Source organism: Pocillopora damicornis, chromosome 12 (genome assembly GCF_964200805.1).
Source record: "Pocillopora damicornis chromosome 12, jaPocDami1.2, whole genome shotgun sequence".
Classification (NCBI taxonomy): Eukaryota; Metazoa; Cnidaria; class Anthozoa; order Scleractinia; family Pocilloporidae; genus Pocillopora; species Pocillopora damicornis.
Genome location: NC_142681.1, coordinates 17697479 through 17723194, shown reverse-complemented (window position 1 = coordinate 17723194; position 25716 = coordinate 17697479). Strand labels below are relative to the sequence as shown.

The window sequence follows — 25716 nt, the reverse complement described above, 5'->3', positions numbered from 1 at the left end:
TATCTTGGTCTGAGGAGACCTTAAGGCTAATGAAACATAACCTTCTTGAAAAGTAAAATGTTTTCCTTTATACACAACGTGCAAAAATTAATCTTACTATCTTAATCTGAAAAGAATGCAAAAAAAAAAAGGTTAAGTTTTTATTTTGAAGTAACTCTGAAATTAACTCAATCACACTGCCTTGATTTCACGAGTTGAGCAAAGAATTTATTAAACTGTCTTTTCGTAATTAAATTTACTATCGACAGTGAAGTTGGGGCCATACAGCACAATTAGGAAGGGAAGAGGGAAGGGGGGAGCGTGGCGTACTGAAGACACCAACCACAAAGCTCGAAATCATCATCTTTTTAAACGATTTTTTGCAAAAAACTAAGGCGAGTCTTGCGCAAAGGCAAATTCATATTTTCAAAATTAATTTTTTAAAAATCATCTGCCCTTTATTGACCGGTGTGCGATATTTTGGTGCATTTCGGATCAATTTTAATCGGTTGTGATATTCAGATGACCGTTAGCCGTAAATCGGCCAAAGTTTTTAACTGTTAGCCGTAAAAGTCATGAGGCCCTCGTATAGCCTCTCCAGTCTTAAAAGAAGGTATTTACCCTGTAAAAAGTAGAAAACCTTGATACCAAATCAATTATAAAAGTTTAATTTGTAATAGTTAACGAAATTTAGATCCAATTACTTGAAAGGGAAAAAAAAGCAAAGTACTAGCTTGATATCAGCCAACTTTACATCGTGCAAAAAAATTTGGAATTTTGATGAGAAAATACAGATTTTACCTTTTTCACCTTGAAATACCATATTACAATGAGATGCATGGTTGGTCAACAAAACATGAGATAAAAGAGCGACTTTGTACTTTATCGAACTCGATATCAACATAGCTCTGTTTCTATCGTATGTACAAATAGCGTACACTTTTCTTTTCTTTTCAATTAAGAAGAAACAGCAAAAAAGCTACCAGCGTATCACGATTTAATGTCTTTCATTCATAGCAGATGTTATTGTCTCATGATTTGTTGAATAAGTGCCACGGTTGCAAACTGAATCTTGCGCTGAATTGTTGACATTGAAACAGTACACCTATTGACACCTAATGTTAAGCTACTTTGTTACTTCCTTTTCTCGCTACATTAGCCAAATATATTCTTGTCAAGAATCCTGCAATAAATTCAAAGATAGTACATTAAGCCGTGTATATCCTGATAACATGAGCGTATAAAGCTCAGTAAAAACTTGGTATTTTACAGGGCTTTAGGCGATAGTGAAGGGAATCTTATTCAGATCTTGGGTGGGTTTTTTAAGTGCCAGTTGAGACTTTTAAAGCTTCCGGGGGACTCCGGAAGAAAATCGTATAGTGCTGTAACAATCAACTATAGAACACTATGATTAAAAGAAGTTTCCTTCAAAAAATGAAAATTATATCGACTTACAAACTAATTGAGAGAGACATCTTATCAATAATAATGAGTAGAAATTAGGTTTGTTACGGTTAAAGAGAACTTTCGTCGCCAAAAAAGATATGTCTATCTTGTCCTTCTCACCTGTAAAGCCCGTCCCTTGGTCTCGATTGGTAGAAGAAGCACAGTGACTACGCCCAGAACAGAAAAACCGCTGTAGAAACTGAGTGATAGTAGAATGGAGTGTGGCATTAGAACCTGTAGACAATGAAAAAGAGCAAACAGGCGCTTACTGTTAAATACCATGATGGAAGAAATGCCATAAAAGACATCACGTGTCATTACAGACATTTTTTTTTTTTTTTTAACAAAAAGAACATTAATTTGTCTTACTTTAACTAACACAATGAATATTTAGTTTAAGCCTTTGAGTACAGAATCTCTTATTTCAGAAATTTCAGAAAATTTTTAACGACTACCATATGAATCATAAGCAAATGCAGAAAATGCTTTCCCTTACGCTACACCTTCTCGAGAAACCAGAGGTGTTATTTTTCAATGTTTTATTGGACAACAAATGTGTTATACCCTTTGATAGATGCCGCCTAAACTAAGGAGCTAAGCCAAACCTAAAACTCTTCGAAAACATTGTCTCGACAGGTTGCAAACAACTGCACCTTCAAGTGTTTCATGAATATTTTACTTTTTTGTTTCCTGAGTATCGATTTCTCTTTTACGTCACTTTACTCACCATGGCAACAAATGGAGTTATCATACAGCCGATCCTCGCCGCACCTGAGCATGCGCCCAATCCGACACCGCGCATGCTCGTGGGATACACCTCCGGTGTGTATACATAACCGCACATGTCAGCAATGCTGATGAACATTCGGGAGGCGTACAAAAATAGCGTTGTCGATGAACGACTGCCAATGAAAAAAATGACATCAATTTTTTTTCTTCCTCTGCTAGTGTGTGAGGACAGGCAAATTTTTTTTCATTGAATTTTCCGCAGTTTCATTTGAATCTCGGTTGAAGAAGTAATTGAGACCTTTGGCCCGTCCCCATTGATCGATAGTTGTGTGAGGATGAGCATATGTGGGGCCGTTTGCCGCTTAAGATTCGTGCGCATTTGTAAGAAATATTCTCTAAGAGCAGAGAGGAATTTTTTTCTGTGTTTCCATGGCATAATCCAAAGACTCAGGCTGCTGGAAGAGTTTGAGACTGCTTAACTTTCGAAAAAATGCCCCCTGTTGCTTCGTAACTCAGTTGGTAGAGGCGACTAACAGGCAGTTGGGAAGCACAGGTTCGAATCCCGTCGAAGCTTGATTTTTTTTTTAAACTGCTTTTTCTGAAATTTCTTCTATTGTAGTTTTGCTGAGAGGATCAGCTCGTCTTTGGCCACATCTCATCCACATGGTCAAAAATATCATACATTTTATTCATTATAGGAACATGTGACAACTGGCCCCATCACTAACCTTCTTGTGCAAATGAACAAGGCTGCTAGAAAAATTGCACTCCCCAAGAAAGCCACGAATTGAACCATTTTTCTACCTATTTTGTCCACCATGAAAAATATAAACACTAATCCTGTAAAATGTAGATAAGAAAAATCGCGATATTTAGAAGTGATTCATTGCTGTTAAAAAAAAAAGAAAAAACTTCTTCGATTGGCCTAGATTTTAAAGGAGATGCGATGTTCTAATCTTTAAGAATGGAAAGAGAGAAAAATTTGACAGAAACTTCCTGTCCTGGCCTTGGGATTTGTTTAACCCATTATATTCTTTTGATAGTCTCTGGAATGGAAGTGTGTTTCTCTTGAAGATGAATCTCGATCTGATCTTATAGATAAAAACCAAAGAAGGTCGTGTGGCGTAGGGAACCGTTTTTTTTTTTTCAATGTTAATGCATTCAAAAAGGACAATAATCAGTAATAATAAATCATTAAAGTTCGGATTCTTGGGAAAAAAAACTTTTGTTTCCGTCAGGAGCCCGTCAACGAGAGCCTCTATCTCCACGGATTCCTTGAGTCAATCCAGCGGAAAGTTTATTTCCGCTGAGTCAACCGCGAATCGCAAAAACTGATTCGCTGCTAAATACATGTGAGCGGATGTTTGACGTAAAACAATAGGATTGTCATAGCTCTGCTTTGATTGGGTCTTAGAACTCCAGACATCACCTGAGAGCCTTTCTATGGATAGATCTTCTTAGGAAAGGGTTGACTCTAAGGCTTAGTATGGGAGATAGAGGCTCCTAATGATGGGCTCCCGTTTCCGTCCATTGGTAAATAGTGTTCAACTTGGAAAGAATTGATTTATCCCAATCCACTCTCTGTCCCTAGATTTTTGCAGGTTGTTACTGGGGGGAGGGGGTGGGGGTGGGTCATTGTTTGCAGTGTGCACTACTTACCTAAGAGATCACCAGACATTACAATGAAGTAATTGGCGTAGTCTTCATAATCTAATTGTTTGCAGTGTGAAGTATCAGAAGAACCTTCTTTTGCAGCGTGGACCCCCTCCGAATTGATACCTGCCAATATATAGGTTTTTAAATATCAGCTGACATAATGAGGGGAAAAATTTAGGGTGGCTCTGAGCCCACTAAGCCCGTTTTACTCTCAAATTTGCCACAAGGTTATTTTGTGTAAAAATGTATGTTTGTTATTCGATAAAAAAGTTTGGTTGTGGAGTTACCTGATTTGAATTTCTTCGGTAAGACATTATATCGAGAACGACATCTCAACACTCACATTCCACGACATTTCATTTGCTTTCACATGCTTTCAATGCACTGTTTATATCACTTATACAACGTGATAGTCAAGAACTGCAAACTTAAACGAGTTAATAATAACCTATGTTAGAGATTCTTCTTGACGAGTTTCTCTTTTAAAACTACCCAAAATTTTTTGATAGAAGTTTAAATGAAGAAACGATGAGTTATGAAAACATAGTCACCTCTGCAAGGGTCCACCCTTGAGAACATTTCTGTAGTTATAAGCGCTATTCCGTATATTACAAAATGACTACTAAACCTGGAAGAGAAAAGAAGCCTTACCAACTGAGCTAACAAGCCAACTCGGAGTTGGTCATTATGTTGGTTCCAAATAAACCCGTGAAGTGATAAATAAATGACAGTAAATGTATAAAAATCAGAACTGAAATGAATATGAAAGCGATCCTAAAACAAAACTTGAAAAAAGGTGAACCGTCATAAACTTTTCTTTTTAATAAGGAGAACTGAGTCTGATCACCTCTTTCTTCACGAAAACGGATTGAATAGAACTTTGTAGAAACTGGAAATTGGATTGGAGAATTCTTTCTCAATCCTTTGAGTGGGTGGTGTATTAAAGTTCCTCTTCCTAAAAATAAGGCTGGATATGGTGTAAAGTGAAATAGTCTCACCAGATAATCCACAACAAAATAGTAGATCTTCGAAATGCAGGAGAAAATAGATCTGTTATCCTCCCTCGTGCAACCTGCAACGAAAACAAAGAACCTCAAAAAAATGCGTACGTCAGATTCTTTCTCACTTAATCACCTATACATGACTGCTTGGAAATAGAGTGTTTTAGGTTTCTAAGAAAACACTTTCTTCAAAAGGTGTATATGTCACATTTGTTTGCGAGCGCAACTGTAACAAAAGTACTGCAAAAGCGATCTCCTGATACACTGATTGAAAAGGCAAGAAAATAACAATTTTGATCATAAGTTTTTTGAAATTTTGTCAAGTTCAGGAAAGGTTTTTTAAGACTCAAATAAGTACCTCGTGTTGTTCTGTGGCAATTAGTTCTCCCGGAGGCAACTCCTTATTATTTTCTTTAGCAATCTTTTGCAAAATGCACAAAGCTTTTTCTGGCTTGCCTGCAGCCATATAGAATCGAGGAGATTCTGGGACGAGCTGCAGCAGAAAATAAAGTAAAATAGTTGTCAAGTGTTTAGGGAAGAATTTTGATGGTGTGTTTGCGTGCTCCATTATTTTTGTCGCTGTAAATCGAAGAAGTGAACGTGGTATCACATGACTGGCCACCATACTAACCAATCAGAGCACAGGTTCTCAGATACCTTTTTTGCATTTTACCTGATATCTTCCCTTAAAGAAATATTGTATAGGGTTTTCTCTAACTTTTACTTTATCTTCTAATGAAGTTCTATGACTACAAATGACCTTAAGAACAGTTTCTTTTTAATCTTTTCCGACTTCGTTTTTAAAGTGATTCCAAGGCCATGGAAGGATCGATTCGTTATGGATTGGTTGAAATAAACTCTGCATCCTTATTAAAAGTTCCTGAGTGTATTTTTTCTTTAATTGAACCAAGCGTTTAGTTGAAGACCAGAGGCCTTTGTTAAGACTTTTATACTCTAAGAGCGGGAAAAATTCTTATAGACTTACAAGTGGTCCTTCTAGTGTCAAAACTAACCACATAGTATACGTAGGTCGGTCGATGTTTGCTACAATGCGCTCGTTTTAAAACTGAGTTTTTCTCACCGTGCTACAGCATATGAAAAGAAGCAAAGGTAGACATGAGATAAAAAAGAGCCATCTCCAGCCTAGCGTGGGCATCACTACAAGCGCGACGAGAATTTCCAAACAAGATCCAAGGGACCAGGACAACTACAAAGAGAAAAGAAAATGAAAGGAGCGAAACGAAAAAACGATGGTCCTCTTCAACTGGAAGGATTGACGACGGTGTGTGTGCGGCAGAAGTGGGGGGGGGGGGGGGAGGAGGAGGAGGTGAGTCATTGTTATTGGTGTGTGCTGTATTGTCTCTCAAAGTATAGCGGGTCATTCATTCTTAGCTTACGTGAGCTATCACCCTTAAACATCAACATCATGCCCCTAAAAGCTAGAATAATGTAAGGCAACTGAGATTATTTACCGATAAGGCGTTTAGCAGAACTCCTCTTCGCTTGCTTGGAAGAAACTCTGCCCAAAGATTCATACTGCATAAGAGAGAAAATGGAAAACATATGTTTACGTAACTTTATTAAACGGACGGAGGGCCTTTTCATATTTTTACGCCTCCTCTTTCAAATTCAGATTGTCGTTAAAAGAAACCTTAGTTAAGTGCTTGTAAATTTGCTCAATTGCTGACGAGAAACTTTATTTTAGTCAAATCTCATGTCTATCAGAAACCCTGATAGGGATCAAGGTTTTGGTACTGTCGGTTATTCTCACTTTAGGTTCATTTGAAATAACTCCTCACGCGTAGTCAATAAAAACGATGCCCCTATCATATCAGATGTGAGATTGTTTATCGGCACAATAAGTGTGTGACTGGAAGGTAAAGAAAAACACCTTTCTCACGATAAGGTAGCGCTTTTCTAATCACTAAACTGCGCTCCAAGGCGGAGATTTCGTCAACGAAGGGGGTAAACAGGGAGCAAGTATTTATGTGGACTGATGTCTTAGCTACAACTTTTGGGGCAGAGGCAGCTGCCATGTCCTACCATTGTGCCACGCCCCCCATACCCAGTCCAACTACGGTACTGAACGCCATGATCCAAAAGTAGTTCGACGCAAACGTACTCAGGAGTCCGCCAGCAAAAACGACGATAGTACAAGCAAGGACTTCCTATGCGGAACGTAGACAAACAAAAAATGAGAAAACGTAAAAGGGAACCGTATTTTCCCGTCTCTACGGGCTTCAAATTCCAGCAACTAGCCGTAGTTCTACTCCCAATTTGCACCTTCCCCCCCCCCCCCCCCGCATTACCACTGCCCCTTGGGATTAATTACTGGTCGGTCGTAAATCTCCCGCTGACCCGTCCGAGTCCGGCACAAGGTATACCTTAAAAGTCCAATGATTCATACCAACTTTGAGAGGGACGTTACCTTCTTTCGTCCAAAGTTATCCGAAACATAGCCCCATATACATGTGCTTACTGTCATTCCAGAGAAAACGGCCTGGGAGACAGAATATGGGAGAAAAAATCAAAATATGAGAAATTGCACATTCACACATGTATGTAGTGTTCAGTGGTTTAAATTACATTGCAATAACCGTTGTACTTTTTCCATCTGTGGTCTAGAGAAGTTTGATTTTGTAGTCCTTTCGTCTGCATATCAGTCCTTGACAAGATTTGCCTTGCGACAAAAGTTTCATGTGGATTCAATAATTTTCTTAAACAGATGTAAAGTGTTTTCTAGACATGTTACATAGTTAGAAAATAAGCTTTGATGCGAACTCACACTGCCCAGCTAAAAAAATAGTCATTTTGGATGTTTTAAGGTGGGAAATTCTCAGGGCCTGTTATCTAAATAAAGTTCAGCTGTTGTTTAACAAAATCGCGTTCTAAACTACCTTGAATTTACCTGAATCTTTTTCCTGAACATGTATTTTTGAGGACAGTGTCAAGAGGGCCGTGGAAGGAAATTTATTTGATGAAAACAACCCTCTTATAAAGAATTCGTAAGGCTACTGCTCGCGCAGAACCGCGGTCTGGGTTAAACCTCGTGAAAATAACCGGCCCTAGCTTTTTAAACTAAAGTTATACCGTAGTAATGGTAGCTTCTTGCCAAGTAGCTAAATTCCAGTCACATCTTATAGCGGGACATACAATCGCCAGGATTGTCACTTCCATAGAGTCCGCCATCTAAAAATAAAAAACAGTGTTTCGATATTTACTTTGAACAGTTACATCATTTAGCATTTGCCATTTCGAACCTGGTGGTTCCCTTTCCATTTCTGTTATTTCACTGAAAGAATTAATGGATACCTTTATGTCTGCTCTTAACAAAGACGTCTACCAAGGTAAATAGTATCACTTGTACAGAATGTTTTCATATACGCCTAACTGTAAACCCTTTAACTCCAAAGATCTCATTGTCAATTCTCTCCTAGAGCTGCTTTGCATTTTCTTGCAACTGAATTTCGAGAATTTAGTGTCAGATCAAGATAAGAACTTCTATCTGATAAGTTTGAGTATTCTCCTTACTTGCTGGTTGGAGAACGGATGGTTATCATAGGGTTAAGTTCCAAGTTAATGACTCCTGAGAGTTAAAGGGTTAAGACTATGCGCTTAAACGCAACTAAAGAAGATATCATTAATTTTATTTGTTTAAGATGGCTGAGAACCACCGAAACTATCAACTGTGATCAAAAGGAGAAAAACCTTAACCGTTAGCCGTAAAATGGCCAAAATTTTGACCGTTTCTGAGTCGTAAAAGTCATCATCCCATTGAGACCCTCTTCATACTTTTTGGTATTCAACAGGAAATTCGGAACTATATTAAAAATAACACTATGGACACGATTAAGACTCAGAGAGAGGAACGCGATAAGTAGTAAGTCGGTAGGTTAAAAGGATTCAGGAAAGTTTAAAAAAAGTCTCATAACAGTATTTTCTCTCTTACCCAAGCCAATCCAATCACAAACATAAGTTTTACTTGAAAAGGTCCATAGCCAAGCTTGTCAATCGCCTCTTCCACTGTGTAGGTCAGTTTACCTCCTGACAAAAGTTATATCGAGAGAAAAAATAAGAAAAATTATGATAATTATGTTAGAGAAAGAGAAAGAAAGAATATTGAAGAGTTCACAAACAACAATCTTTCACAAAATTGTTGGGGCAATATTCATGACTCTGAATGAGAAGATGCTGTGTAGAATGTTCTGCATGAATATCAGTCAATCAATCAATCAATCAATCAATAATTCCATCAATCAGTAAGGTCGAGCTTGCTCGAACACCATGAATCGAGAATGTCGTCTATTATAATCCTACAAGAGGCCTCGAAGCTCGGTCCTCAAGGATGCATCCAGTACAGTGGCGGATCTAGAGGAGGTGGTTTCTGCAGACCCTTTTGGATCCATTGGGAGGTGATAAGTTCGAAAAACCTGTGACCCACGGGATACCACATCTTGTAACCTGATAAAGTTGCTCTCTATAATGGATATTAGGGAAATAAGTTGACCTTGAGCTAATTGATTCACAGACTTTTCCCTTGGCACGGGTGGGTAATTATTCAATCACGCCGCCCCGCGTCTTATTCGTGAAGACTCGCGAGGAACGCGTTAAATCAAGATGAATACCGCCGAGTACGTGTTCTGGTGTTTAAGCGATGCAACGTAAATCACGTAAACACTCACCTTGTTTAGAATCTTTGGATAAATCCACATCTGGATCGCCGTCTTCGGCTGTGAGGGCTGATTTATCTTCCTCAGTTTCCATGAAAACAACGGCGATATAATTTGATTTTCACAACTCAATCCACAACCTGTCCAACCTACATCAGGAGTTCAACCACTGAGAATCGTCGGGAGTAGAATAGCTTTTAAAACTGCAATGAAGGAAGTCTTGTTTTTCAGTTTTTGTTCTTGGTAATAATCAGATCTCAAGCCAAGGTTTTACGATTCTAAGATGATCTTTTTCCGGCAAAGCCGAGTCAACTTCGTAAAGCGGGTACCAGTCTGTTTAGAGCTATGCATAATTGACGGTTGCATCTCAGCTTAAAACAATAATCACAATTTTCGTTCAAAATAACATCGATCACTGATTCCTCATTTGGTAGACTTATGTCGATCAGCCATCAAAAGGATGTTATGGGTGTCAATTCTAAAGTTTAAATTTTATTAACGATAAGGCTTTTGTTGCGGCATTCCCACGCTCACGAAGCATTTCCGCTCTAATAAAATATTGAAATTTGATCTTATTTTTTAGCTTGGCAATGGGAATTTATGCCATTTGGTTAACCTTTATTACGTGAAATGAGAATTTCTGTTGATGTTCAGATGGACGGAAATTTGATGTTCCATCAGCATAAAAGGTATGGCCAGGGCATTGCCGGAATGCTTTCACTCCAGCTGAACCAGTATCGATAGTGTAATATTCCTCCCTAGGAATTGTTATTCATGAGATGGTAATAAGGTATGGAGAATCGCTCTGGCCGGGAAAGCCCAAGCCAGGCGAAGGGGTGATGGTGAGACGGATCAATCCGACCGGTGGTGGGTGGGTGGGAAAACGCTTCGATGCGCAGAACACAGCCCAAGGCCTCAAGTGAAGTGACAAGGAGTGATACAAAACAATCTACTATATCCAAAATCCCTAGGGACTAATTACCAATGCTAATTGAGTTAGCATAGTGTAATATTCCTCCCTAGGAATTGTTATTCATGAGATGGTAATAAGGTATGGAGAATCGCTCTGGCCTTCCCTAGCCTACACCCACACTCATATGAAATGAACAATCACACACCCTAAGAAAAGAAACACAAAGAACTCTTTAATCCTCTTTCCAATCCTTACTTAACACATACTATATCTAATCATTAACAATAACCTATACTATAATAGTTCAAAACTTCAATAAAATAAATTCATGAAAAAGCTTGGGAGAATCCCACAAGATGATCCTGATGTTTGTAGTCCTGCCCCGCTTGTAAAGGGAGATCCGCTAGTTTAGCCGCCGCGCCTGCTGGATTCACTACTTGCTTAAGCTTGATATAGTGAAGCGCCGTCTTACTAGATTTCCAGCCAATGTGGTCCATGATTTCACTGAGACTTACGCTTCGCAATGCTAAAGATACAGCCGCCCCACTGCGAAACCCATGAACTGTTAAATGACTACTAGATAACTTCCCAACTAGCGCGGAAACATAAATACTCAATCGCGCTTGAGCCGCCGAAGACTCCAAATGGCTGAAACAAACTCCGCCAGATTTTGAAATAGAGCGAAAAAGGAAACCTGGCGCAAGGTTAATACGTAACAGCTTACACACATCAAAATACATTTCCAAACCCCGGACAGGACAAATCAAAGGATTAGATCCCCGCTTAAAGGCAAACACATTTGCGTCACCTGACCTGAGAGACTTTGTCCAAACATGATTGAACAACAAACCAGAATTATCCGAGAAACGTAAAACATCAGATACTTTTACTTGTAACAAATCAGCTGCTCTATCACCAGCAAAAAATAATGCCTTAAATAAAGCCTGATCGCAGGCATACATAAAAATCCGAATTGCGCGCAAAGTCGAAGAATGCAACAAAAGGGCTCTAATGTATTCAGAGATAAGCAACAAATCGTTCACTAAGATAGGCTCTGCCTGGCGTGGAGTTACCCTAGCCTTTAGTTGTTCTTCCCGCACATTACTCAAATAAGTCTTAACTGACCTACAAGAAGCTGGATTACCTACACCTAACAAAAACTGCCATTCTGCGCCTCGACCACTCTCTGCAAATATAGCACGCAACTTGCCAATCAGTGAATCTATAGTCCCAAATGCCAATTGTTTAGGGCACTCACAATCTAGCCCCGCATTACCTCCCCAGGTGTGACAATCCTGTCTATGAACTCGTGTCCTTCCCCAAAAATCTCGAAAAATCTGATCATCCGAAGGTGAATGAACCGCACAACCCCACCCATAACCGGACGCATCGGTAGAAATCGCAATACGTACATGCTTCTCGTCTCTCCACGGAAGAGTGTCCTTCCAGTCGTCAAGGTAACGCCAATGCGAAATTTCCTCCCTCAAAGCGTCGGTCATAGACACTTGCCCATCATCCAAGCCAGAAGCGATCGCTCTACTCACTTCTCTAATGAACAATTTCGCGGCTGGAACAGCCAAAGAGAAAGATATGCATTTCCCCTGAAATCGTTGTAAAGTTTTGATCCAAACAGTTTTCTTGCAGGCAAGAATTTTCTCCCTAATTAAGGCCCAGGACTCAATATTACGGCGCGGCACCAAAAACGATTGTCGAACGGAATCCACGATCAGACCCAAATACCCCAGGGATGTGACCGGCACAAGAACCGACTTCTTGATACCAATGGTATAACCGAGATCAACCAACACAGAAAGGACAACGAATATGGCACCTGTAGCCGCCAGCAACCTTAACTGCAAAGATCTGTCCGCTGGTAATATGGACCAAGACCCAGTCGGTCGCAAAAGCTCTCCATTTAAGCGATCGTCTATATAGAGAGAACAAGGAATCCCTTGAGCTCTCAAGAAACCTGTGGCGGCCAGACCAATGGTATGATAAACATAAGGGGAGATTTTCCATCCGAACGGAAGAGTCGTACAAACAAACCACAGGCCACCAAAACTAAACCCAAAGTATGATTTCGAGGACTCTGTCAACATCACGTGATCATACCCGGACTTGTCGTCGCACTTGGTCATGAACGATCCGGGATAAACATACCTAGTCACTTCACTCAGTTTATCCAGGGAAAACGGCATATCTTTCATCCAAAGGTTTAGAAACCTCGCGTCAATACAAAGTCGAGGCTTCGTAGGTTCGACCGTGAGTGGCAACACAAGATGGGGGGGATCATCGACACCCACTACCCCCCAGACTCTAACCGCGCCGGTTAAAACACGATTCCGAATCTCCTTGGATATAAATTCCGTAAAATTTACAGTTTACATGATTCGGGAAAATCTTCTTAGGTGGAACAGTAGACGAATATTTAGCTCTCTTGAAAACTCCCGCAAAAGGTCTTGAAAAACTTAAGATGTCGACTTTATTTTAATCCAATCTAGAAATACAGTTCCTCAACGGATGACTCTCAAGTACCAGCTCCCATGCGGCTGAATACGGTGAAGACCACCTGCCACAAAGGAATCCGGATCCCTTAAATGTAAAGTCCCCAGATCCGGAACCTTACCAGATGAGATAACACTTTCCCAACACACAGCTGCACCCCCCTGAACGGGAACCCCAGTCATATCCACCCATAGGGTCTCGTTTCTTGGTTTAAATGCCGTTGTCTGTAGTTGAAATTCCGTAAGAACGTAAAAGTTATCCACAGCAGCTTTACGCTTAGTACCACCCAAAATCTAAGGACAACATGGCAAAAAGAGAGATCACCTATGGGAAGACCTGGGGTTCCCGATCAGGAGGGAGCAGCCTCAATTCGCCTGAAAACAGGTCGTCTGGTGGTCACCATATGTGATGAACCAGCAGGAGCTACTCTACCCCGATCCAGAACTTACAAAGATGAATTAAAATTGAAACAACAACAGACACCGATCGACACAATGAAAAGGGAGCCTTTAATGCTGGGAAACACACGGCATAAATACTGGAAACTGATCAAAAACATTGGGAAAACGCCTTAATCCTGTCAATACATTCATTGTTTTTGAGGTGCCTCAACTCCTTGATTATAAAGGCGAGGCCTCTTAGACTGAGGACCTGGCTGTGGACGCGAGGAACAGAACCTCTGATAATGCCCATATAGGCCACACTGAAAACACTGGACTTGTGATCTATCCCTGCCTCTCCCCCTTGGCATGAAACGATTTGCACCAACTCCAGGCACTCGCAACGCTTTATCTACGGCAGCAATCCGCTTGAGTACCACTTCATCCTCCTTATCTCCTAAGAGGGCTTCAAGATAGCGCTTAAATTGCATGTTTGAGGCCCACATTTTATTTTGCATTGCTGTTAGCACTGCAGAATAAAATCCAGCTTTCGCGTGTTTTGTTTCCTTGGCCACAATCTTCAGATTCACTAGGTAATCAATTGCCTGGTCCTTCTGGAACAACGGAGAACGTATTAGGTGCTGTAAATCCTCCAACACCGATTCAACAGATTGCTTTTGGGAATCTTCCAACTTCTTAAGTCTCTCTAAGACACAAGCAAGATCACCATCCTCCTATATAACAGATTTCAAAAGGTAAGATAAAAAATCACTGATCCATTCATTCCCTTTCTTTCCATTACTCAATCTCATAACTGATCGAGCACAGTATAATACAGGCTGAAAAAGAACAACACCGATTAGATTACAAGTTATGAAATATTACATTACATTAGGTTAGATTAAATTAAATAAAAATTAAATTAAATTATCAAAACCTCAAACTTCCAGCAAAAACGATGAACGCTCCTAGCCTCACAGGCCAAAAACTGTTTTAAAGACACACAACGGCAGAGCAGTCTTTCGTTTTTTGTTTTTTTTTCTTTTTACATACCGTACAACTAAAAGCTACTACACGTAAGCTTGCACAAGCAAATGAACGGCGACTGATGCTCAGGCATCACACTCCAACGAAGCAAAGCACGGCAACAGAACTTTCTACATCAGCAAGCAATTTCCTAAACGAGGGGCTACAAAGTAAAATTCAAGCCACAAAAACAAAAAAGGCTAAAGGAGAAAAACAAAAAATTATTCTTGCGCGCCAGCATCACACTACCTCAACCGAAGGTGAACATAAAGCATTTCATTCCAAAAAGCAAAACCCCGAAACTATTTCCGACCCCAGAAGCACAAACAAAAAATTTAAATGACAGTGCAGACAAAGAAACTTTCACGGCCTCGCAAGCAAAGAAAAAAAAAACAAAAAAACTTTGATCCCCGCAGACAAAGAAAACTTTAACAGCCCCGCAGACAAAACAACTTTCGCGGCTACGAAGACAAAGAAAATTTCTCGGCCTCCTAAGCAAAGGAAACTTCCACGGCCCCGCAGGCAAATAAATCCCAACGGCCTCGCAGGCAAAGGAAAACTTTCAGCACAGCCCCACAGGCAAAGAAACTTTCACGGCCACGCAGACAAAGAAAACTTTCACGGCCCCGCAGGCAAAGAAAACTTCACAACCCCGCAGGCAAAGAAAAACTTTCACAGCCCCGCAGGCAAAGAAAACTCTCACGGCCTCGCAGGCAAAGAAAAAACTTTCACGGCCCCGCAGGCAAAGAAAACTTTCACGGCCTCGCAGGCAAGTAACTTTAACGGCCCCGCAGGCAAAGAAAAAACTTTCACGGCCCCGCAGGCCTGACACAATTTCACATCTACAGAAAGTAAACCAAATCTAAACTCTACCGATAAAAATTAGCCACTGAAATATAATCAACCACATGGTATCCGAAACAGAAAAAGATGCAAACCTCTCGATTCTGAGCTTGTTGTGCCAAAGGTTGGTCCTGAGCTTGCTGCGCCACGGCAGGTTTGCCTTGAGCAGGTTGAGGATTTTGAACACCTTGAGCTATCGCTCCACCGGCAACGGCTTGGGGAACTTGTTCCGCCATGTCGGATTGATCCGTCGAAAAAAGTTATAGAACGCTTCAAGCAGTACACAGCCCAAGGCCTCAAGTGAAGTGACAAGGAGTGATACAAAACAATCTACTATATCCAAAATCCCTAGGGACTAATTACCAATGCTAATTGAGTTAGCATAGTTTTTCGATTCTCATCAATTGATTCCTGTACGATGCATGAGAATCGTGAGAAAGAAACTACAAATTTAATCCTTTACACCTAACATCAGTATCCATTTCCTCTATACTATTCCTTGTACATTTCCTTTGGTGTTAATTAGGAGAATTCGGTTATCAATCAGAACTTATTGAGTTTTCGATCAATTCCTTCGTTCTCATGATCTTAATGACAGATTCAATATTATTACTTTAGGGAGAAATTGGATGCTGTTCTCTCTATGGGTTTAATGGGTAAATCTTTTTAGGAGCTACTATGTTCACTACAACAACATCAACAACAGCAATAAAAAAGTGTATTGAAAGTTCAAGGGTAATAATTTTTTTATCGTGAAAAGCGATATAGACCTTTTAAACTGACCCTTCCAACTGTGCCCTTTGACGATATAAATTTTCAGGCTAACAATTCCAAAGATGTATCTCTTTAATATTCTTATCAGGCAAAAAGTAATTTCCACAAAGACGAGATTTCTCCGGCTGATTTCAAATTCATATATCACATTTCTCTGTTTTACTCCAATCATTACTATGTAACCTTACCCCATGCAATCAAGAACAGTCCAAGGCAATATACCACTTACAAAGCAAATTACTTTCACAATTCATTTCGTTCAAATTCAGTCCTAATAAGTCATTATTTACTACTTAATAACCGAGGGTGAGGTCGTTACGGGAAAATTCAAACTGAGGCCTCGCCGTGTTGACCGAGAGATAACGAGGTAATTTAAAATAGTACCTTCGCTGCTCTTCTAAAACTTTAGCTGTTTGTATCAAAATGAGTCTATTCTCTCTGGCCGTCAATCGGCCTTCATCGTTTTCATGCGCTCGGATTTTCAGACAGCGAAAAGAACCGCCGTGGTACTTGTTTAACATTTTGCGCTCTTTCTAGTTTGCATAATCCATAATCGGCCCAAGGGCATTACCACTGTATAATGCCCTGTTCTGATCTCGCTCTTAACCAACAGAGCGCGCATTATATCGGCCACAAGCCTAAGCCATAAAATAATACTTAGTAAAATAGATCCTTTCGAGAGAGGAAATTGTGTTTTTAAAAATGGAAAAAGAAAAATTTTTGTATGCTCCTTTGTTTGCGTTAGCCCCAATATCCAGCGCGCTAACATTACGACAACGCGTCCCCCAGTGCAACCGTGGAAATTTCTTTAATTCTTTTAGATTTTAAATTATATTTGCTCACCTGTACAATACCATGCTAATTTTAATCTTGTTAGATTCCCAAAACAATACATTAAAATGTAATGGGGCTTGTGTAAAATTTCAAGCGCAGATTTAAATATTCAATTATTTGAAAATTTAGCCACTATTTGGAATAGTGATCTTAGGCCATTCCTCAGTCTCTCCCAACATTGTGTGTAGTCAGCGGTCGATCTATTCTGTAAATTTTCTCAGCGACGTTAAAGAACCCAGTGTATTGCACGTCATCGGGTGTGACGTCATAATGGTAATGCCCTCCTTCTCCATGATCACTGAAGCAGTGAAAGTGTTCAATGCGCAAGTCCAGACCCTAAACACAAAATGACAAGATTTTGAGAAAGTTCGCTACGGTAAGGAATTGTATCCTTCGTCCACACTAGCATTTTGGCAACGTCGCGTACATTAATCCTGTTAAGGTGAAAAGGAACCTTTGGACACAGTTCTTGAAGCCCTGAACTGAATTGTTTTCTAGTTGGTTTTCAATCCGTTTAAATCTTCCATACTGTTTTCCATCCTGGTTTTAACAATGACCTGTTACGGCTTTTCCTTATCTGACAAATATTGGCAGTGTTCTTCACATAGAAATTAGCTTTAGGACGTTTTGCATGGCGCAAAAAAAATATATATTTTCAAAATGTCGTGAGGTATGATCTTTGAGGGCATTGACGAACTCATGCCAAATACTCAATAAACATAGCATAAAAATATTTTAAAAAACGAAGATTACTGAGTAGGATTTCTTTTTATAATGACAACAAATTAAAGAAAAGAACACTCACAGGATCGTGACTTTCCAAGACTCCCACACAAACCAATGGGGCACTCATCTCATAGAATTTGAGCCAATTATTCACATCTGCGTCTGTCTTGAGTGGGGTTTGGGAAAATCTGGGCTATTCAGACCAAAAAAAGACTTAAAATCAGTTATAGAATTTTTCAGTAAAAAAGTCTTAAGAAGTTTTTAAAAGCCTGAAATAAAATCTGCACTCAGATTTTAATATCGTCTGCCTATTGGTCGTTTATCTTAGGGGTCGATGAATTTTAAAGATTATCCTCAAAATTCCCTATTCTTTCGTTGTCATACAGGTATTTGAGAGTACTTTCTGAGTTGGAAACCCGCGATTTCGCTCCCTCGCCTGGTCACCCCAAGTTCCGTCGCCCTGAAGTATTGTTATGAAGAATTTAGTTTTTTTATGATTAGTAAGTCAGTTAGTCAGTCAGTTCAGAATGATTTTATCTTTCGTTTATATTTAGAAAGTATTTCATATATGAATTCGAGTTCCGAAGTTATTTAGGTTTGAGCTGCCGTGGTTTCCTAATTATGACAGTCTTTTCTAACTTCCTGAAGTGGACGCGCAAGGAGGCGACGTTACCTATAACCACAAGGTGCACGCTTTCGACTGTCACCACTATCTGTCCCCTAACAATAAACCTTTGTTCACTTCATAAAAATGCGCGAGTGATCACCGGGAAATTTAAGCACATTAAGAGTTCTTCTTTTCTCACTTTGTGGGCTGCTCTTGATTTTGACTTCTAAGACACCCATCCTTTTCCATCGCTTTCAAATAACCAGACCCTTGGAAAGTACTAGATTCTGATTATGAGCTATCTCCGTTTGACCTTCAGTAAAAAACAAATATTACCATAACCGTACCATAACATGAATCTTGGCCTTTCCTTTTTCGATTAAAAACACTCCACCCATCCCCACTGGTTGGTCTCCATAGTGACCAGCCAGGGTGTTTCGCATGCACGTGACAAAATTCTCATCTCCAGTCCTTTTGCTGGCACAAACTTTCAGAACCTAAAAGAAACAAACGTAAATCTCTATTTAAAGCGATGAAAGAAGTCTCTGCTAAAAGCATAAGCTATATTGTGTTTTGTAATTGATTTAGCAATTAGGATCTTTTTGCGAAAGTTGAAAAAAGTCACAAACTTTTCAAACCTTTCCTGGTTTTCCATCACTAACAAGAAAATTACCCAACAAATTAAACTCTCCACATTTGTAATCTTCCAGGACAAAGGATCCATTCTGAAACAAAAAACACAATTCATATATCACATATTATTATCACAAAAAGTTGCTTTGGTGGTGCACACTTCTTGGAGATCACCTCTTTCCTCTCACTTTTTGAATGGGAGTTAGAAAAATCCACTTTCTTGCTTGTTACACCTACAAATAATAGAAACTTACCTCTTCATTCACTTTAGCAATTTTTGTTGCAATGATTCCCTTCTGTTCTGAGTTGGTGACCAAGTTTGCCATCATCTGGAAGACATTTATAACACATTTATAACACTAGTAAAACTTGTGGGCTGGGCAAGCTAAAAAGCTAAACCTCCAAGAACTTTATAATGATGATCATAAATCAGTGATAACCCATGTTTTTGATCAAAGCATTTCTATAATGATTAATGTCATTTGACTTACAATAACTACTTCTAATATTTTCTACATAAAACTTTGAAACCTTGTAGTACAAAAAATAAATTTGTCCCTCAAGAATTGCTGTTAGACCATAAGATGAGAAACCGATGGTCTCTTAGGAAGCTACCAAAACAAACTTTCAAATTCAAAACAACAATATTTATTGTTCAGTATTTTGGAGAGAGAAAATTCCTCTCTTGGCATACACAACATCATTCCAAAAGTAAATCTCTTAAGTAATTAAGAATGCCTGTTTAAGTCCTCTCCATATCTAAGTCTTCCAGTAACTCATTTTCCATCTTTTTTTTTATATCCTTTTTTGGTTCTGTTCTTTATTAGATCTCCATCAGAATTTGAAGACTGGCCCACTTAAATCAGCACTAGCTATCTGTGGACCAAACTAACTGAAACTTTTATTTTAAGACTGAAATGAAGATTGTTGTTGTTGTCAATGTGTAATTCTATATGTGATCCCTTCAAACAGTAGTACAGTAATTCTAATTGTCACACTTGTTATATCTTTATACTGAATTACTCAAACCTGCCTGCTAACTTCAGAGAGGAACATGGGGGGAGGGGAAGGGGATTCAAAGCAAAAGTGAGTGTTAGTTTCAAGAATGTGGTAGTAGATCAACCAATAATCCCCTAAATGATATTTTCTTTATCCTTATTACTTTTCTGCTTGATATTGTATCAATATTGTAAGGAGAAATTCTGTCTTGGTCACTCATGGGAGATCAAGGGTTAAGTGAACATTTGAGTTTTACCTCACAATTCACTCCAACAAACTTGCTGCTTCCGGCTCCTGCACCAATAATGAATCCTCCTGGAAGACCTGAACTTTTTGCTACATCATCAAAATTGTATAACTAAAAGCAGGAAATATGATTCACAGTGTATTTAGCACATACTCCCCTTGGTCAGATTTCTTTACAGGCAACTAAGAACCAAATAATCTATGCTTCTTTGAATGATTCATGAATATTCAAATTTCACGAAGGCAACTGAGCAGTTTACCTTGGAGAGGTCTGGGAGAGGTATAAGGTAGGGCACTCCACCAACATCAGCAATTCTGACCCTGCCACAAATACCTTAATATAAAAAGTAATGTTTTCCATTGTAAAGTACTACTAATTAATGCCTCAATGTGTCACTAAGTTTTAAAAAGCTGTTAATAGTCATTCAGTCAATATTGTTTTGTGTGGTAATTTAAGTTCACATCATACCAGGAGCAGCCAGTGTCCATGGTTTCTCTCTCAAATCTGGACAATCAACTACTTCAACTTCCACATTTGAAAAATTCTTGGATAAACCATCCTTGAGAACTAACAAAAAAGGATGGATTGTCAACAAAGGAAGATGAAATGCATAGAACTGACTGATAATAAACAGTTTTTTGTGATGAAAATGATGCATCTTTGGGTGGTGTTTAATAGGCACATAATAAGCTGCCTCTTAGGTTGACTGCAATGTGGCTTATGTGTCACTGAATTCAGTTGGCTTTGAGACCATGAAAGGGGGAAAGGGGGAGGTTGTAGTCTAACTGCCTCTAATATAAAAAAAACACCTATAGATTGAAGTAAATGTTAAAATATTATTGTATGGAGTGTTAAGATGGTGCCAAAACTGAGATTTATCCACTGGTATGAAATATTCTCCTCATAATTCCTTGCATGATTCATCTGCATGAATCAGAAGGATTTTTTTTTGTCTGAATTACCCTCATTAACCACATTGTTATCAGAGTGAACAATAATTAGTTTCTCCTCGCAACAAAGTCAGGCAGGTAATGGGAGTGAAATTAACATCAAGTTTGAAATATTTCTTGACCCAAAGCCAAATCCTCAGAGCTAAAATTGTATTAATTCATGTCAGTCAGTTAGGAGAATTGATTTTGTGATCCTGGGAATGAGAGAGTAATCAAACCAATAAAGCCAAGTTAAAAGGTAACTTATCTTGAACCCTTTCACTCTAGGCAGTGACAAAGACAGAAATTCTCCTTACAATATCAATACAATATCAAGCCGACAAGGGAAGGAAATAGAGAAAATATCAAATAGCGAATTATTACGTGATCTTATACCAAATTCTCTGAACTAACATCATCAAAACTGTATGGCTGACAGTAAGGAGAATTACTATCAATGGAAGTCTTGGTTGTGACAACTGGTCACAGGGGGGCTTCGATCCCTAATTCACAATAAAGGCCAGTGAATGAACGTGGAAAACGCAGTAATCTTTTACAGCCTTACTTTTTTTAAACCTTTAAAGAGAGGGTAATTGTTTCAAGGGTTGTTCGTCGCATAAATTAATAACCTGTGGGAAGTGACAGGTCGTATTTTAAAGACCTGTCCTCATAGTAAAAATACTCCGATCATATGAATATCATAACAATCATACCTTGAGCCAACTCTTCTGATGGAGGCTGGAGAAGATCTCTGCTCTCTACGGGTAGATTTGAAGCCATTGAAAAAATATTTGCCACCGAGAAAAACTAGTACGGTGACACGTTTATCACAAGATTGAAGGATAAGTGAAAACTGTCAGGCGTTACTAATGTCTAGTACCCAGCCTTCCTTGAGTTTTAGCGCTCAGAAATATGATATTCAGATTTCGAGGAGTGACAGCGTCCGCCGGTTTATTTGAACTCGAATTAAAAAATGGCAGCGTTAGGGAAATTTTCAAGATTAGCAGCAGTTGCCTCGGCAGCGGTAACTTTTTCAGGAGCTTATATCTTGTTTAACGGGACCAGAAATCCCGCACGTGCCAGTGGAGGGGGAACGCAATATAGCCCTCCTGACGAATACGAACACCGCCTTCTTTACAAACCGACGGGTTTTCGATGGGATTCCAACTGGGATATGTGCGAGAAAGGCACAAAGAGGCCTAAGAAGAGAGATGACGGTAGCATCGACGAGGAATCTAAAGAGCTCAAGCCCACAGCTGTACGCCATCTTGTCTTCATAAGGCACGGGCAGTATCACGAGGACGCCAAGAACGATGATGATAAAAGGCTGACGGACCTAGGAAGGTAGGAGATGAAGTAATGGGGAAACTAATTGTTAAAAATTGAAAATTAAGCCAATGAGCCACAAATGCGGATATTTACAGTCTGCAGTTGCCTTTACCCTCCCATCATTAAAATACCGCTGAGAACTGTTTGTTTCCTTGTGTTGCTGTGGAATTCACGACTTAGCCCTTTATGCCCTAACATCACTATGCATATTCTCCATACTGTTCTCTATACATTTCCTAAGGAGCTGATAAGGAGAATTTGTTTGATAATCAAGAATTTAGTTGGTGATCATTTCCTGTATTCTCCTGTTCTTGATGTTTTATTCAGTAGTGATATTGTAAGGAGAAATTAGATGCTAGTCACTTTGATGTTAGGGTGTAAAGGGGTTATTTCCACTATTATGTGTTAGTAGCCGCACCTGGAAAATAGTGATCACCGGTTGGAGTGAAGAACACACCAAGCCTCTCTTTCCCCTGATTTGCAAGTTGTGAGCATTTTGGGTAACTTGGTAATCTTTAACTGGACTGTTAATCTTGAGAAAGTTAGTTGATTGATTAATTGTTACTTTTTCAGGCAGCAAGCAAACATTACTGGCCAGCGTCTTAAAGACCTGGACTTTAAATACACCAAATTGGTTTGCTCTACCTTAATACGAGCTGTTGAAACAGCTGATATCATTGCTAAATATCTACCAGAGGTGCCAAGAGAGACATGTGGCTTTTTACGAGAGGGGTCTCCAGTTCCCCCTGATCCTGCATCAAAAAACTGGAGACCAGATAAAACGGTCAGTGTGTCATGATATCATAACAAGTTTCAACTCTTTAAACCTTTCAAGTTACTAGCGTCTAATTTCTCCTTACAATATCACCCCTAAATCAAACATTAAAGTCACAAGAATATTCAGGGATGATCTCCAACTAAGGAAGCTCTTGATTAAAAAAAATTCTCCTTACTAGCATCCTCAGAAATGTATGGGGAACGGTATGGAGAATATTCACGCTGATATTAGGGTGTAATGGGTTGAATAGCAAACAGCTTTTTTCTGACATCGGTAAACATGTCACCAAATTGGGGACTTTGCTACTAATTTAGTTGCCAACATTTTTACTACTTGCAAGGTGACCAAAAAGGTTGCAGCTAAGAATGCTGGGCACATAAGTATCATGATGTCTTTCCCTAGAACACATCATTTTGATCTTGGCTTAGGCTCAGACATATCTCAGGATACAAAAATTTTTCATTAGACTACTAATCAGTGAGCCACTACATTCTGTACTGGGAAGAAAACAGTCACTGATAATAACTTATTTATTAAATGATAAGTTACTGTTCTACAACAAGGATTTAACCTATTTTCTGTGGTATTTCCATTTTTGAACAGCAGTTTTTCCAAGATGGTCCTCGCATTGAGGCTGCCTTCAGGAAACACATCCACAGGGCAGATGTTGATCAAGTTGGAAACAGTGTTGAAATCTATGTGTGCCATGCCAATGTCATCAGATACTTTGTTTGCAGGTAAAGTGACACAGAAATCAAAATGTTTTAATATACAATGCCACCTAGATACATGTAGCAGGTAGTCAAACAGTGTCCTTCATTTTAAAACCTGTACACCCTAATGTCATTATGCATATTCTCCATACTGTTCTTTATACATTTCCTAAGGTTCTGACAAGGAGAATTTGTTTGCTGATCAAAAGCTTCTTTCATTGGTGATCATTTCCTTTATTCTCATGACCTTAATATGTGATTGAGGGGTGATATTGTAAGGAGAAATTAGATGCTAGTCAGTCTTAGGTTTTAAAGGGTAAATAATACCATTAAGTAATAGTGATAAACAAACTAATGATTTATTATAACTTACCATTTTTTCTGTTTTGTGTTGTCCATAAGGGTTCTTCAGTTTCCACCTGAGGGTTGGCTTCGTATGAGCATAGGGCACTGTGGAATAACTTGGGTGACTATAAGGCCCAATGGAAGGGTAAGTGTCAGAAGTATGGGGGACACAGGACACCTACCTCCCACTCAATTGTCATCATAGACACAGGATACTCTGGAAAGATACCTTCTCCCTCAGGACTGTTCCACAGATTTGTCCTTAAAATAGCAGCTGGGTGTTTAATTATTAGGAAAGAGTTAAAATAATTGTTATAAAAGTAATCAACGCTCCATGTTCATCTTTTTTCAAAGTCACTGAATGGGGACCTAAAAAACATAAAATGTTTGCTAGTTAAAAAAAAAATTTAGTTGCCTAGAATGAAATGATAACCAATAGCTATAGAATGACAAAGGACTTTTTGTGCAATACTACATGATATTCATTTCAAGCCATAGGGTCAAAGTAGTAAAAGCATAACATTGAGCCACATAACTTCTGAGTGCTAGTTGCCATATTGACAACTTTCACAGTAAATTTAGCTGCCAATTGTTTTAATTATTATAACCAAAACGATCCAAACATGGAGCAATGGTATGGGTAACTCGGGTTGTTACACATATAGTTTGTGTAAACAACAAAACTTTAAAGCGCATGGTTTCAATTTTCATTATAAAACATTAAATGCCCAAAGGCACTTGAGTACAGAGTACTTGTAAAGGTGTTCTTAAAATAACTGTATTTCTTTAACAAAAGAACTATTAATGCTTTTGTTCAAAAGAAATTCCAGGTTAAAAGAATTTTTAATCTTGCATTAAACTAGTTTGTTGAGAAGAATTCGCTCACATTCTTTGTAATATTTATTTTCGTACTTTATTTACAATTAGTTTTTTATGTTGGAATGAATATTTTTCACTTTTTTCTAATTTACATTTTGGAAGATTACGTTTTCCTCTTTTCCCTTTGTTTAAATATTTGCAATGAATTTAAGTGTGCAAAAATAAATTTTCACCGACAAGTTCGTTGGTTTTATTTTATTTTTTGGCCATTTCCCAAGAGAATTTACGAATTAAGGGACTTGTATCTAAGGACGCTGTGACCAACAGTTGGTCAGCTGTTAGTACAGTGACAGCTGTCCGAAAATGGACGGGACCACACGAAATTAAACTGAATCATCCAAAATTTGACGGAAACTTTCGAAGTTGAACGGAACAAGTAGTCGGAACAATGCGAAGTTAGAATGAACTGTCCTTAATTAGACGGAACCATCCCGAGTGAGACGCATCTTCCGAAAAGGGACGAAACCGTTCGAGAACGGATGATATATTTTGACTGAAGATTGGAAAATTGCCTGCTAAATGTCTAGTAGTGTTGACTGACTGTCTGCCATCTGTTGGCCAAATGTTTGCCCAAATTTTTTTGTATCAAGTGGTTCTTTTTCGCTTTTCTTTTCATTTTCGTTAAATCTTGTATTTTCATTCACATTACGTTTTTTAATCCTACGTACTCTTAAATTTTACATACACATACATACTTACATCTTTACATGTTGACATACAAATAATCGTTCTCTCTGTGGATCCTGCTTATCAATAGACCGGCAATATTCGGTAA

At 38.9% G+C, this 25716-nt stretch overlaps 3 protein-coding genes across 5 annotated transcripts; 1 reads left to right on the top strand and 2 right to left on the bottom strand.

Moving 5' to 3' along the window:
• Positions 1-185: 185 nt before the first annotated feature.
• On the bottom strand, positions 186-9813 carry LOC113673730 (synaptic vesicle 2-related protein). The gene is made up of 15 exons (XM_089188924.1): positions 9494-9813; positions 8761-8855; positions 7902-8000; positions 7240-7311; positions 6855-6979; positions 6284-6347; positions 5893-6018; positions 5170-5304; positions 4809-4882; positions 4362-4438; positions 3814-3933; positions 2883-2994; positions 2153-2327; positions 1546-1659; positions 186-1162 (listed from the first exon to the last, which is right to left on the bottom strand). Exons 1-15 carry the CDS (start codon positions 9573-9575, stop codon positions 1154-1156), a joined length of 1479 nt encoding a protein of 492 aa, XP_089045050.1. The 5' UTR covers positions 9576-9813; the 3' UTR covers positions 186-1153.
• A 6166-nt stretch (positions 9814-15979) lies between these two features.
• On the bottom strand, positions 15980-21815 carry LOC113673712 (beta-keto L-gulonate decarboxylase). 2 transcript variants are annotated; one of them, XM_027190138.2, is made up of 9 exons: positions 21611-21815; positions 20437-20535; positions 20228-20301; positions 19978-20079; positions 18977-19051; positions 18728-18814; positions 18437-18586; positions 17562-17675; positions 15980-17092 (listed from the first exon to the last, which is right to left on the bottom strand). In XM_027190138.2, the coding sequence occupies exons 1-9, from the start codon at positions 21675-21677 to the stop codon at positions 16919-16921; spliced, it is 942 nt and encodes a 313-aa protein (XP_027045939.2). In that variant the 5' UTR covers positions 21678-21815; the 3' UTR covers positions 15980-16918. The 2 variants fall into 2 exon arrangements, with proteins under 2 accessions (XP_027045939.2, XP_027045940.2); XM_027190139.2 differs by having other exon boundaries at positions 20228-20288; positions 21611-21752.
• LOC113673713 (serine/threonine-protein phosphatase PGAM5, mitochondrial) lies at positions 21790-25120 on the top strand. 2 transcript variants are annotated; one of them, XM_027190141.2, is made up of 4 exons: positions 21790-22241; positions 22800-23010; positions 23611-23741; positions 24120-25120. In XM_027190141.2, the coding sequence occupies exons 1-4, from the start codon at positions 21871-21873 to the stop codon at positions 24265-24267; spliced, it is 861 nt and encodes a 286-aa protein (XP_027045942.2). In that variant the 5' UTR covers positions 21790-21870; the 3' UTR covers positions 24268-25120. The 2 variants fall into 2 exon arrangements, with proteins under 2 accessions (XP_027045942.2, XP_027045941.2); XM_027190140.2 differs by having other exon boundaries at positions 23608-23741.
• Positions 25121-25716: the final 596 nt, after the last annotated feature.